At 41.5% G+C, this 15,495-nt stretch overlaps 1 protein-coding gene across 1 annotated transcript; it reads left to right on the top strand.

The window, feature by feature from the left end:
* The first annotated feature begins 7,706 nt into the window (after positions 1-7,706).
* Positions 7,707-12,051, top strand: neurod1 (neuronal differentiation 1). The gene is made up of 4 exons (XM_053878086.1): positions 7,707-7,841; positions 8,550-8,765; positions 10,117-10,346; positions 10,635-12,051. Exons 2-4 carry the CDS (start codon positions 8,560-8,562, stop codon positions 11,177-11,179), a joined length of 981 nt encoding a protein of 326 aa, XP_053734061.1. The 5' UTR covers positions 7,707-7,841; positions 8,550-8,559; the 3' UTR covers positions 11,180-12,051.
* Positions 12,052-15,495: the final 3,444 nt, after the last annotated feature.

Raw genomic sequence — 15,495 nt, 5'->3', positions numbered from 1 at the left:
AGAGAGGCTTGGAGACAAAGTTGAAAAGACCAGACAGAATGTTTGGACAAAAGGAGTAGGGAGACGCGGTGAAGGACTGTATGAGGTGAGGCTGTGACCAGGAAGTATGTGCAAGAGAAGTTCAAGTGGTGGTTTGGATTTGTAAATACAACCTCAGAGGGCCGTATGAGAGGCTGTAGTGGCCCAGGAGTCCCAGCTCAAAACAAAAGTGACAAAGATGCTCACTGCCGGGGTCCTCCAGCAAGGCTCTTCCATGGCAGGTGTTGGGTGACTGGTACGTAGCGCAGTTAACGCCTCTTATTGAGTGAAGATTTTCTGTCTCTGCTTAGTTATTAACAGTTGGAAGTAAGGTAACTTTATTGTCAAATATGCTACAGTACGAGACATATAGCATGGATGAAATATCTGTTCTCACAGACCTGGACACGACATACAATCACAGACGAACATAAAGATCACAGACAGCAGGATACATGCAACAAAATCGTCACATCAGTCCATCAACCACCGGGAGGAGCACCTAGCTCATGGCAGCATGGCAACATCCTCTGCCCCTGTGGATGGAGCCAAAAGTTACTTTGAATTGTCAGGTAGAATCAAGAGTTGGTGGAGAACGACCCTGCTTTTTTATCACAGGAGATGCCACGCATCGACTGTACAAACCTAGCGGTGCAGCTGTAACAGATAAAAGATAGTAGTATTTATGTATGCAGCATGTCAAGTACTCAAGACAAGGAGTTAAACCATAATGATAGTTTTTAGATTAAAGTAATGTGTGACTGAAACTGATCACACTCATACTGCAATTACAATAGATATTCACTTTCATTTTTCAAATACAAAACTCTGAATTATGACAGTGATGCACATCTTTATCTCATAATGTAGAAAATCACATTTGGGGTGCTGGTCTATTGCTTTGCACCAAGGTGTTATAGATACTTCATGAAACCTTAAAACATTTGCAATTCAATCATTGTACATATATCATATCACATCATGTTGAACATATCTAATTTATTTGCAGATTAGCACTCATCCTATAAATCCTGATCCAGATGCAGCTTATGCTTTGGTGCAACCTACAGTTAGGCAAGAACCGAGCAGAGCAGAACCCAAGTGCCTGTAATAGTTGGCCAGCAGGACAACGCTTTATTGATAGAATTGATCCACAAACAATGACATACATGACGGAGAACAGAAGCCGAGGAAGAAAATTGAAAACAAAAAGCACTCCTGTCAGCAGACAGTCGTGGAAAATAAAAAAAATACAAAAGTAAACTCAGAACAATGGTAAAAAAAAAATGACCAGAAGATATGATGAAGGTAAGTATAACACAATAAATAAATAATCAGAGCAAGCAAACAAGCATGTACTGCAGCAGGCCAACTCACACACAGCTGAGCGAGGTGAACATAAGAAGAAACAGAATGCGTGTGGCAGTCAGAGTGAGCAGAATGAAGCAGAAAATCCGAGCGTTTTTATCTGTTTTGTTCAATATCAAGCACCTGCTCACCTGGGGAGCAGTTTTTTTATTATCAGTGTTAGCAAGGTGAAACATCACCTTAATTGATGGTGTCAGTGTGAAAGAACCAAGTGCATCCATTTCTGAGTAATTCACTTTTGTTTTCACTTCACCTAGTCCCTCTTCTATAGTCACTCACTCTCTTACCTCTCCTGAAGAGACAACAAGCCTCTTACTGTGAGAGTTCTGTTTGGTTTCATATTGGTTTTGCTTGTTGACTATTTAGTTGTAGTTTGTTTGCCTTAACAGACTCTGTTTTTTTCCCCTTTTATGTGAGTGTATGTGTCTGTGTGTGTGTGGGCGGGTGGGGCGAGTGGGGGATGTCTTGTTTATACTACTTTATGGGGACCAATTCTTGACAAAATACTATCCTTGTGAGGACTGTATTACTTTGAGGGGACATTTGGCTGGATTCCACAAGGTTAAGGCTTAATTTGCGGATTAGACTTTCAATAACTGGGTCATTATAATTGGGTTTAAGTTTGGTCCAGGGTCCTGGTTAAGGTTAGAAATTTGATGGTTAGGTTTAGGGTGGCAGGCTGGGGAAAGCATTATGGTAATGATATAAATATAAACTTAAAGTTCCGAGGTTTAGGTTAAGTTTTCTTTGGTATTTTGCTTACTTGATACCACGGAAAGTCATCTCTTGTGCCTGTGTTGCTTTATGTCAATAAAACCCTTTTTTATACCATTTGATGTCCTAATTCTGAGGGACCGTACCTTGGCAGAAGCACTATACAAGGTTCCACATCTTCATCTTGGTTACAAACTAGTCGCAATTCTCTCCTCTTTGTCCAGCCACACACCTGAACCTGAAGGTGCCATCTCTTTCTTCTGTCCACACATTGAGTTTAATTTAGTTTTCCTTGACATTTCTTGACAATTTCTCTTTCAGACTGGTCTGTGATTATTATAAAAAGGAATAATAATAAATAAATGAATAATAATAAATAGTATAATACATTAGTCCTACCCTTCCAACCAGATGAAGCTCTATCTCTGGATTACCAGGGATGAATCAAATTGTTGCTTGCAGTCCAATGTTTGACAAGATTGGTTGTCTACTTTTCATTCTGTCTGGTTGAGCAATGATTAAAGCAGATGGAAGATATAGAAGATATAGATTTAATTGTGAAATCATCCAAGAATACTAAATACTAGTCCTGCTCCCAGTTAGACAATGTTGGCCTGGACAGCATATTGATGTATATTCACCAGTCAGAACTGATCAGTGGCAGATTCCTGGGATTGCATCATCACCCAGAAATTCAAGTGTACTCCCAGCATAGATGACATCATGCCAGGGCCTTAGTCGAGTATGTACTCGCTGTCACAGTAGAGGAGGCCTGACAAGCTGCTGATTCAGTTCGCAACCCAACCCAGTTCTGCATATCTATAAAAACTAGCCAACAATCTTGATATGCATGCTCCCGACCCTATACAATTGAACCATTAATTGAAAGTGCCAGCGTGAGTTCAATAATGCTGGGCATGCACTGTGCGATTTTTTTCAGTGGCGACATTCAACTGCTGCTCATACTGTACCTGTGAGAACAGCTCAGGACTCCTATTCTCACACTTACACAATCCGATGCACAGATGTGATCTGACTGCTCACACCGTATGTCCATATATGACACATTGGACTCTTGCATCAGGAAATGCAACGTAAAAGGAGAAGGAGCCAGAAGAACTGCGGAAACGCAACGACGTCCAGCAAGAGTGATCTGACAGAGAAACAGGAAAGTGCTTATATGTTTCTAAATATGAGAAGTAACTAAGTCAATTCAGTAGTTGTCTTCACCAGGTCTGTCTCTTCATATGTCCGAATGGGATGCACAACTTTAGGTCCATGTTCCTGTCATTCACTTATTACATTTTTTTTTCTGGATTTTTTTCATTACAGTCATGTCCACCTTCATGATGCATGTTGTTTTGTCACGTGTGATAATGTGTTACATCTTTCAAAAAGAGATCATTATTCTGAATACATGGCGGTTCAGGATCAATTTGCATCTATTAAAATGCTGAAGAGGAAACAGCCTTGAAATGGGTTGTTTCAACAGGTCCCAACACCCCAGTATCAGAAGAGCTGTTTGAGGCAAGACCAAGACATGCAGAGGAACTGTCGACAAACCAATCCTGTTCTGGAATACCGGTTCCCAGAAGTTGATCAACTCTGTGCAACACAGATGTAAAGCAGTTCTCACAAATAGTGGTTATACAATTAAATATCAGTTTAATGAGTCACTGGAATACCAGATTCTATAAAATAGTGTTTATAAAGTAAGTATTCAAGTTTGTGAAGAAAAATGCAGACACTGATGTTTTGGTGCATTGATGTATTTATTCATTTTCAGTAAAGCAATCCAAAAATTGACATTTCCTCACGTTCTTATGTATGCAAATAAAAAACTGCAGGATTACCAACACATGACTTTCAGCTTTTCAAAGTGTGAATGCAAGTTTTTAATTCGCTAATAATGTGTGACATAAGTCAGGCTCTAGTTCTCTCTAGTTTCTGGAGGTGAGTTAGTATGATTGCCAAACCCACAATCATTCCAGCTTGCAAACGTAATCATGTCCCTAAGTGTCTCTCTCTCTCTCTCTCTCGATATATATATATATATATATATATATATATATATATATATATATATATATATATATATATATATATATATATATATATATATATATATATATATATATATATATATATAACAAGGCATACCACTCATAAGTAAAGGCATATTCAAGAAAGCACTTCTCACAGCTCCCATACATAGAAGATACATGTCACACTCTAGCGGTATGACTTAGGTGTTGGGTATTGCAGAGTGAATGACATGGTACTGCCTAAGACATTTTAAGAGCTCAAATGACCTGAAACACACGAGGGTTGGAGGGGCTGGGATATGTGTCTGTGCTAAGCTGTGTATCAGTGAGTGAAGAAAAGCACAAGGAGCTGCGAGCCTGCACTGCAGCAAAGTTGGCCAGAAATTGGGAGAGTTCCTCTTGCTGCTCCATAAGTCTGTTTACAGTTTGTGATGGCGTGGTGTTGAGAGGACTATGCATGTAGTACCACCAGGCACCGCATGCTAGAGCTCATTCAGTACATCAGTCATTTGCGCAGGTTGATGTGTCACTCAAAAGCATGCAACGCACTCAACTGACCAGGTATGAGAGTGGAACTAGGAGTGCCGGTTCCTGTGTCTGGACTGAGTCTTGGCCAGCAGAAGAATCCCACCTGAACAGTGGGTAGGTAAAATATACAACCAGACGAGGCAGAGCGGTGAAATCATCACAAAGACTAAATCTGTGATTATGATGTTTATGTTAATTGCTGTGAGGTTGTGTTCTTCACTTGGGTTTGTCATGGTCTCCGTGAACTGTGCACAAGACATAACAATATGTTCCTTCACTCGCTAGCTTCACTCCGAGACCCTGCCACACACCTGAGAATTTAATTAACTCTCTGCCCAGGTAGGCTCCACTTGTCCCATAAAAGCCCCTGCTTCCTGCTACTCATCCTCCTTTGAACTGATCAGCAGAAACATGGGCTGCTGGCCGAACAGCTTAACACGTATTCATAGAACAGAAGTTACATTCATGTAACTAACATTTCTATGTCATAAGTGCTCCGCCCTCAAACAGGCTTCGCTGTAGGCTACATGCCTAGGCGAAGGCTGTAGGGATTAGTTTCCTCCCAGCATGGTGTGCACCACCAGCCACCTGGACTGGTAATTCACCAAGAATTTTTTTCGCTTTTTTTCCAGAAGGCTTTGTCAGTTCTCGTGAGCTGGGTTCCAGTTCAGGCTTATGTCAAACAAGCTATAGAGTAAGACAGTCCTAAAGAGCCCAGTCTCATGCTTTCAACAACCTTGAGAGGGTGACCTAAAATCGGCAAGAGTAGATGGTTCCCTCTGCTTGAGTCAGCGCTCCCTGAAGGTCTGTGAGGGACCACGAAGCTTCCACCATCAATCTTACTAGATCCGGGAACCATGTAGTGCCCCGGCACTCAGACCCACTGACCCTGCACTGAGAGGCCCTCACTGTTGAGAGCGATGAAATGATACCTCGGTGGCTGATGACAGAACTGGAGAGCATACCCTTTCCTGAGTGTTCCGTCCATCTATGGTGAAAGTGAGCCACAACCTGGAATTCTTCTCAATGTGTATACAATGTAAATAAGTTCAGATATTTCTATTTATTCTATTCTATGCTGCATGTGATCGTAGCGCTTAGTGTATATTAATATATTAATATGCTATTTTGTTTTTTACATAGTATGTTTTTCTGAGTAACATATTGTATTCGCTTTGTTTCTTTATTCCTCTTTTATCTTGAGTCAGAGTTTTATTTTTTTAAACAAAAAGCAATTTCCCCCCAGAAAAATAAAGTTATTCTGATTCTGAGCGCCTCACCCACTCCTCATAAAAATACTGTATGTTAACTGTGGGATGAATTTGTCCTCATTATATATTAATTATATCTGTGAGGTGTAGGAACAAATTAATGTAGACAAGTGAACTTTCTATGTGGAGTACAGACAACAGCGACACACAACACAGACAAAAGCTTACAGACAGTTACAACCACGTAATTCTATCTGCTATAGGGCTTGAAATGTGACGTCACGGCAACGTCGGGTTAACAAATCTGGCTGAAGAAGAGCGTCTCTCTTCACTCACAGGAGATTCATTTCGAATTTATTGATTTTTTTTTTTACGTCTCGAGCTCAACATGGTTTCATTGTCACTTAAGCAATTACCGCGATGGCGGTCCGCTGTTGCTCTTTTTCTTCATATCTTTCTGCCCATACACACAAATAACTATTGAAAAAAAAATATTTGAAATGAAATTGAATAAAATGTCAGAGAGGTATTGTCAGTCCGTATTCTTGATTTAACACTAGTCTATTGATCTCTGTTATCATCTTTTTTGTGTGCACAAAGTAGATCACTCCAGTTCCAGCAATGTGCATCTGGAACACATGTGGTCCTCCATGTTTCCTTCTCAAACTTGCCAGTCCGGTGTAGCGACGATAACCATTAGCAGCACTTGAGCGTAGCACAACGGAAAACGCAAAAGGCTGAGCAGTGTCATGTCCCTGACAGGTCAAGGTATTTCAAGATGCCGCGTGACTATGGAGCGTCACCCCAGTTCATGCTTGCACAAGTATAACATTCCAAGCCAATGGGACACAAATATAATATAAATATGAATATAAATACCGATAAATGTGATATATTTGTCAATGGGTAACACTGAACAATGAACAATTAATGTTACACACTGGACCTTTGACGTTTGGTAACGATGACGTGTCGTTGATAAAGTTAAGAATGAGACGCCAGCTACCTGGCGCATGCAGTGTCTACTTCAGTGATCCCTCACCGCCACCTAACGACCAAACGTAGGTACTGCGACAATATCACTGCCTTCATCGATCGCCGCGCTGAGTAAACGCTGTGTCAACAACTTTCCATTGACAACGTGCTGAAAAACTGAGCATAAAGTTCATGAAGTCCAAGCATAGTGCCTTTTTTAAGAAGACATTGACTATTTTATTTGGATAAATCACTACAGCATGGTAGTTTCGAATGCAACTTGCAGGCCAAGCAGGTGTAGCTATTATTTTATTTTAATTAATTTATTTTTGTAGTTTATTTTATCCTTGGTATTTCATTTTACTTACGGAAAGGTTTGGCCTTTTTTGTGCGATGCCTGCTCTTTGTGGGAAACTTTTGTCGGACCCCACAAGTTTAAATTTGTTTATAATTGAATTTAATTCAGGTTTAGGTCCTGGTGGAGTTTAGCCATTTATTTTGGATGGTTAGGTTTAGGGTGAGAGACTGGCAATGAGCTGCCCCCATAAAACATAAATATGCGCACGTGTGTGGAGGGGGAGGTTTGGCTCGTCACATCAATCTTTGGCTTATGATCAGCAATGCATATTACTCAGCCAAACTTTACATTGCCTGCTGCAGTATCAGTAAGGTGTTCGTGCGCATGTCCATTTGGTGTCTCGACAGATGGTCATAGAGGGAGGGTGACTTTGGCTAACACTAATGGAAGATTTGTCACGTGACCCCCGGGGCCGTTTTAATGACGCAAACACCATATGGCGCGTGCCGGGAAGGCGGGTTCTAGGCATGCTAGTTACCGCCGTGTACACGAACACGGCCGCGCGCACTCCCCTTCACATCCCTGCTATAAAAACAGCGGTCATCCGCACACACCTCAACAGTTAACGCATCTAATACGGACTTAGTCGCGGGATATCTGAGCAGCATCTTATTGCAAGAAGAGGTATGTGTTTAAATGGAAAAAAGAATATATATATATATATATATATATATATATATATATATATATATATATATATATATATATATATATATATATATATATATAAAACCTGATCACTTCAAATATACTTAAATTTACGCAGTATAATTCTAGACTTGAATTTTAAAAAATACTAGATTTCGAATTATTCCTTTTGAATTTGCTGTTTAATTTATTGACGTTTGCTGCCAGGCAAAATCTATTAATGATCATGATAACTGAAAAGTAATTGAGCCATTACTTCTCCGCGCACATCGTAAATACTTTTGCGTCGGATTTTTACCATATTTAATTAGAGATAAATAATAATTCAATCCGAATTTACGTTCATCTCTGAAACCGGCACTGTCGCTGAATATGTGGTGGACAAAAGGTTAATCATGTATAGATGCCGGAGCTTTTTTTTTTGTTTATTTATTTATTTATTTTTACCGAATTTAAAGTAAAATGAGAAAATACAGCTTTAAAAGATTTCCACTTGGCTTTAATGAAAGCCGGCCCCCCGACTATTGAAATGAGACAGAAAAAGATCGTGTAAAACCATGTACGTATATTACTCTGTGACGGTATATTCGGAGGATTCTAAAATAAAAATAAGTCTCGGCAATTTCTTGGTGACGTATTGAAAATCAAGTCATTCTATTGTCTTAAAAAACACCACTGTCCCAGCCTCATCACAATGACCAGGTCAGTGCGGGAGGAGCAGGCGGTGGAGGCCAACGACCAACTTTGCAGCCCCACAGCAGCGGTGGAAGAGGTGGAGGAGGAGGACCTACGTATGGAGGAAGAAGAGGAGGAGGAGGAGGAGGAGGACGAAGATGGAGATATCAAACCAAAGAGGAGAGGACCAAAAAAGAAGAAAATGACCAAAGCACGGATGCAGAGGTGAGAGCTCACAGTTCTAACCTATAGGTGTCGCCACACACTATTAAAATGTTTTTTATTATTATTTTCAGTTCAACTAGTCCGCAATTTTTATGTAACATTCCTCATGTTGGGTTATATATATATATATATATATATATATATATATATATATATATATATATATATATATATATATATATATATATATATATATATATATATATATATATATATATATATATATATGTGTGTGTGTGTGTGTGTGTGTGTGTGTGTGTGTGTGTGTGTGTGGCTCACATATGTCCATGTGGGGCTCATCACATTTGAATCTATTACTCCGAGAATTTCATAACTGCTTGGAATTGAATTGATGAAGCAGTGCACTATCAAATAACTATGGTGGTGACCCACTATTTTAATATTCTGTTAATAGAGTACAAAAATGTCAGAGGTGCTTGGTCATGTTCTGGAAATGATTTACAACACATAAATGAGATTTCAAATATATTTAAGCTCATAGTTATTTTACAAAATGAGAAGTGACATTAAATAATCTACTTACACTGTGACTGTGGGTATGTGTATTTAAGCATATCCGTCCCAGTGAGGACCAATTTTGGGGAAAACACATCCTTGTGGGTCCCTTATGCCTTTTTGGGGCACTTTTGCCTCGATCCCATGAGGGTCAGCCTCAGTTGGAGGCTGAAGGAGTCCAAATAATTGGGTCATTATAATTGGATTTGGTTTGAGTCCAGGTTAAGGTGAACCATTTGTTTTGGTTGTTTACGTTTAGGGTGAGATGCTGGGGAAAGCATTATGATATCAAGATCATGTGAGAAACCTCTGTGTGTGTGTGTGTGTGTGTATAGCTATATGTATGCGGACTGATTCTTGGAAACACCTTCTTATGGGGACCGTATGCATTTGTGGAGACTTTTGCTGGTCCCCTCGAGGTTAAGCGTCAATATGAGGATTTAAAGTTCACAATACCTGTATGATTGTAATTGAATCCAAGTTTGGTTTTAGACCAGGTGTAGTTTAGCTCTTTGTTTTGCATGGTTAGGTTTAGGGTAAGAGGCTGGGGAAAGCATGAAAGTCAATGAAAGGGCCACACAAAACCTAGAAACATAGACTGCGCGTGGGTGTGTGTGTGCGTGCTAGCGTGAGTTTGTTTGCGTGTGTTGAACCACATCAGCCACCGTCATTTAAAACAAATGATTAAAATGAGCAATTCAAATACAAAACATTGATGATGATTTGATACTTATTTACTTCTGTTTAGTTGCCTCCATGATGTTAAGAATGCAAGTTACTTGAAGCATTGTCTTTGTCCCACAAAAAATTGACATCATTCACATTCATTCATTAGGTTTAAAATTCGTCGAATGAAGGCAAACGCACGTGAGAGGAACCGCATGCATGGGCTCAATGATGCCCTGGAGAGTCTGAGAAAAGTTGTCCCCTGTTACTCCAAGACCCAGAAACTGTCCAAGATTGAGACTCTGCGACTCGCCAAGAACTATATCTGGGCCCTGAGTGAGATCCTCCGCTTTGGCAAGGCTCCAGACCTAATGAGCTTTGTCCAGGCTCTCTGCAAAGGTTTGTCATGTGTGCTTTAATCTTGTGGCTGACAGTGTTTTTATATATATATATATATATATATATATATATATATATATATATATATATATATATATATATATATATATATATATATATATATATATATATATATATATATATATACATATACATATACATATACATATAACATATGAAAAAATAATATCAATATAGACATATAGATATATTGGTAGATAAAAACCCCATTATAGCTACATTTGGTAAGCCATATGTCCAAGTAATGAGTGGCTGTCCGCCCTGCAGGCCTGTCTCAGCCCACAACTAACCTGGTTGCGGGCTGCCTACAGCTGAACCCCAGGACCTTCCTGCCAGAGCAGACCCCCGACCTGCAAGCTCACCTCGCACCAAATGGTGCTGCTGTGTATCCTGGACAATATTCCTACCAGAATCCTGGCCTCACTGCAGGCCTGCCAAGTCCACCTTATGGTACCATGGATCCCTCCCATCTTTTCCACCAGGTCAAGGGACAGCCCTATGGCCCAATGGAGGCTTTTTTTGATGGCGTCGTGGTGACGGATGCACCAGTGTTTGACCCACCACCAAGCCCGCCCCTCAGCATTAATGGAAATTTCTCCTCTTCTTTTAAACATGAAGCTGTCGCGGCCACCGACTACGAGAAGAGTTTCTCTTTCAGTATGCCTTACAACGGAGCAGCAGTGTATGGCAATGGGATCAACAATCCAAGGTGTGCTGAACTGCAGGTGGATGGGCTGGTGGGCTTTGACGGACACACACATCATGAGCGACTGATGAATGCCCAGTTAGATGCAATCTTCCAGGACTCCTGAGAAGATGAAGGACAGCAGGAGACCACACTTCAGTTGCGGATCTATTTCCAGGATTCTCATGAAGCCACACAGGCATAGCTTTCCTCATAGCTCTTTGACCTGCAGGTGAAACTCGCTGGTTGCCTTGTCATGATCAGTTGTAACCAATCTATAAGCAATAATCTGGAGGAAACTATGCAAAAGTGATCTAGGTGTTCTGATGATTCCAAATATTGAAAGGCACCACATCCTGCTCTTTTCATTGGCGTTCATTCAGTGACATTATCGTTCCACCAGAGGAGCACTGCAGTACGTTCATTCTGACATAATATTCGAAACTATATCTGCAGCGTTTCATTCATGGAATGACTTGGAAGTCTTCTGAAAAAGTCTTGCTTTACTGATCACCTTTTAAAACATGATGGTATTTCAAATTTGACTCATTGTTCTTGCTCATTTGACCCTAAAATAAAAATAAAATAAATCTCTTTCCCATGACTTCTTCACAAGCACGTCGTCCCCACAGCTGCAAAGCACAGGAGAATGATCGACACCTATTCATTTGAAAACGAAGGTGTGGTTCATGGTGAAGGTGACAGCGACTCGAATGCAGTGAGCTTTTCTTACTTTTTCATTTGTTCTAGGTGTCGTTAATGTTGCAATGTTGGAATCTGCCAATCAGGTTCATGTCAATCATCATTTTGATGAACCCATTTAAAAGTAATAAGGTTCCTCTGATTTGGGGTCCACATGCAGTAGCTGCAAGTGTTGATATGATTTGTACTCTTTTGTCACTGATTCTGTAGCACTCTGTGATTTTGTGTTATTTTATACCATAGATGTGTATTAAGGACTTTTATTAAAAAGAATAAAATTACACATTTCAATCAAGATTATTATCCAGTTTGTTGTCTGTCACCCTGGTGACTTGAAGTTACTCTCATCAGTTCTGCCCAAATGTATTCTTTAATCTGGTGTCTGACTGGATTTTGGTACTTGGTATTTTATTTGAGTTCTTGTGAGAATTGCTCCCAGACCTGCACTTTGTTCCCTCCTATTCCTCATGCCGTATAAAATAATAATAATCTGAGAGATTATGAATGTATTAGATTATAAAAAATGTTCTTTCAGGTTTCAGTCTGCATGATTCTGTTCAGCTAAAACCATTTCAATGAGAAAAGACAGCTAAAATATCAGCCAAAGACTTCAACAGCAACTCCTGAAAGAAAGATGAAAAAGCAAGATTAGAAATAATAATAATCAGCATGCATACATTACGGTATGCCAGTTCACAGCTAACTTAATTTATATTTTTTTTAAGTTCAAAACTACAGTAACTGCTTTGGTGAATTACTGATTTCTCAAGGGATCTGTTTCAAGAGGCACCTTTAACAAACCCAGAAAGGATATTGAGCTCAGACTGAGGATTAATGGTTACTTCAATCATTCTCTAATGAAGGTTACCCAATAGAGAATCATGGACCAGGATATGAAAAGCTGTCAACAACACAGATACTGTCATGCGATGAACAAAACAAAATGTGTATGGCTTTTTGAGAAGAAACGTGACCTACAAACATCCAAACGCGGTGGATATGGAGACCCTGTTTGCAGAGCATTTGAGACCCCAGGTGGAGGGTGTTTCGAAGGACATTCCTCCAGGACATTCCTCCTTGTCTCTTCACAACGGTAGCTCATCGTATGGTAGGTCAAACTTCCGCTGCCACTGGCTCCCATTCCGTTCGCCAAACAGCCTCAATGTGGTTAATCCATGTCTCCTCTGGCTCTGTGACTGCCAACCCTCTCCCACTATGGTGTCAATTGCCATGTCAACGCATCACTGGGTTTCCGGACCTTATGCTGCTCATAAAAAGTCTGCTGTTGATGTTATGTGTGTGGTGTGCACCAATGTCCCATGGCCTCACACCACAAACAGAAACATTCTGCCTCATCCAGAGCCAGAAAGCTTGTGTGATCACATGACCACTTGGGAGTGCTCGGCTCTCCCCTCACACATAATGGTTTTGGGTCGTAAATACTGAACTTTAAAAACCACTTTCAGAGGTCAGTGGCCTCCTTTATGCAAAATATAATCATGCTGGGTGCCCAGGTGGAGCAGCTAAACAGCCTTCCAATGACAAGGCCGCCGCTCTGTGGAACAGTGGACATTCACCCATATCAGAGGTTGATAAAAAGGTACTCCTGAATGGGCTCATTGATGACCGTCTTATTATCCCCAAGCTGCCAGAAGCTGTGATCAGAGCCGCAGTCCAGCAACAGGAGTGTGTCCTACTGCCATCATGGGGTCCTGTTATCTGTCACTGCCGGGGTTCCAAAGCCGGGTCTTCATGCTCTTGCCAAACAAACGGATTATGGCTTCTCTCTCCCTGTCATTTCTTGGGATGATAGGAGGAACCCAGGAAGGTCCCAGGAACCCCCCTTCTCGGCTTCTTGACCACGATTGGGAGTGTTAGGTCTTCGTAATAGTCACTCAAGGTGCCAAGACACTCCAGTTTAAAATGTGTCTGGCCCAACTTGGGATTTTGAACTCAGGGGACTCCTGTGATGACATATCTTTAGGTGAACTTAAATCAGACCTCAAGTCACCAGGGGAGCTGAAGGTCACCAAAGGGGTGAATTCAGAACGTTTTCAGCTCTTTCATCAATGGTCCTTCGCGTCCCTCCCTGACCCCAGCCTTGTCTCAGTTCAAGCCAGCTTGGACTTGCCTCTGTCCTGTCCTGTCCAGGTATTTTCTAGTCTTTGTATACAGATCCAACAATGGAGTCAGTGTGGGAGCCCTGCAGGGTTTGTCACACTGCAGCTGCACACATCTGAAGTCAAATTGGGGGTGAGGCACTGGTGTGGACTTCCTCTTACAGGAAGTTTCCGTCACTGTGTTGGGTGCAAGGACTTCAATGTCCAGAATAGGGCACCATCAGAATTTGTTATCCGCTTTGTCTTATTGCCCCTTTTTTTGAGCGCCTTATTTGTTAAGGCCAAGAAGTATGAGTTTGTGAGTCTCTCTGTTGGTCCCATCAGAGCTACCTATGGTACCAGATGCCACTGTTTTCCTTCCTAGAGAGGGAGGTGGTGGTTCCTTTAGTCCAGGGCCACCTCCGCCACTGCCGCGCTGTTTGGAGGCACTCAAGAGCTGCCCTGTCCTGCACTGCTCGCTCAGTGATATTTATACAGTGCCAGCTCCTACAAGCCTGGACAGGAAGTTTGGCACGAAAGCTTGCACTGAGGTATGTTGTACCTATTGAAGTTGAGTCGAGTTGTTAATCCCTCTGCCATTTGTCAGACGAAGCCTGTTGCCACCAGTCACTTCAATCCTCTGATGGAACAACCACCTCCTCCCCCGCTGATAGACCTTCACCTTCACCTTCTTCTGCCGCTTATCCGTGGTCGGGTCGCGGAGGCAGCATTCGGTGCAAGGAAGCCCAAACTTCCCGGTCCGCACAAACCTCCTCCAGCTCTTCCCGGGGGATCCCGAGGTGTTCCCAGGCCAGACCGGAGACATAATCTCTCCAGCGAGTCCTGGGTCTTCCCCGGGGTCTCCTCCTGGTAGGACATGCCCGGAACACCACCCCAGGGAGGCGTCCAGGGGGCATCCGGATCAGATGCCAAATGCACCTCAGCTGGTTCCTCTCGATGTGGAGGAGCAGCGGCTCCACCCCGAGCTCCTACCGGATGACCGAACTTGGGTGGGAAGGTAGATTGATCGGTGATAGACAGAAGAAGAATTTGGACTTGTGTTCTTGTGGTCAAGTTTAACACAGAATTTCCTCAGAAGTCTGGCAAGACTCCTCTTGTTGCCATTGGAGGGGGGTTCTGTTTGGTTTTATTTTGTCAATATACTTACTGCTCTGCTCCCCGTTTATGTGCGTTTTAATTATTTATTCATATTTGTTTTTCTAGAGGCCAGTGTAAATGGCATAATTGGACGCCTTTAACAATGCAAAACTCTCACCTTTAATTGAACCTGACATTGAATTTAAGTTCTCTTTGGTCATTCCCCAACGACTCTGGTCAGCATCACACATAGATGAATTTTAAATGGAGGTTTTAGGTTGCAGTTATTGAGCTGATCATAACACTGAATGCGGTTTAAACACAACCATCTGTCACAGACACACATGCTGTGTCCAACAGATCGAGAGTGAGATGGTGAGGCTGCTACGGAGCACAGACCTACTGATTTAAGTGTCTTTTGTAATGACACTGGACCCTATGCAACGCTGCAGTGTATTCATCTCTGCACAGAACTCTATGTACAGAATTTGTATGTATTTACAATAGAAAATGAGCATAAGCACTAACTATTAAACATTTGTTT

This window comes from Synchiropus splendidus, chromosome 10 (genome assembly GCF_027744825.2).
Source record: "Synchiropus splendidus isolate RoL2022-P1 chromosome 10, RoL_Sspl_1.0, whole genome shotgun sequence".
Classification (NCBI taxonomy): domain Eukaryota; kingdom Metazoa; phylum Chordata; class Actinopteri; order Syngnathiformes; family Callionymidae; genus Synchiropus; species Synchiropus splendidus.
The sequence above is the reverse complement of the archived record's forward strand: the minus strand, read 5'-3'. Positions and strand labels throughout refer to the sequence as shown.

Coding starts and splice junctions, on each gene's coding strand:
- neurod1 (XM_053878086.1), top strand. CDS start 8,560: ATGACCAGGTCAGTGCGGGAGGAGCAGGCGGTGGAGGCCAACGACCAA. Junction 8,766..10,116: donor ACCAAAGCACGGATGCAGAG/GTGAGAGCTCAC, acceptor TTCATTCATTAG/GTTTAAAATTCGTCGAATGA. Junction 10,347..10,634: donor TGTCCAGGCTCTCTGCAAAG/GTTTGTCATGTG, acceptor TCCGCCCTGCAG/GCCTGTCTCAGCCCACAACT.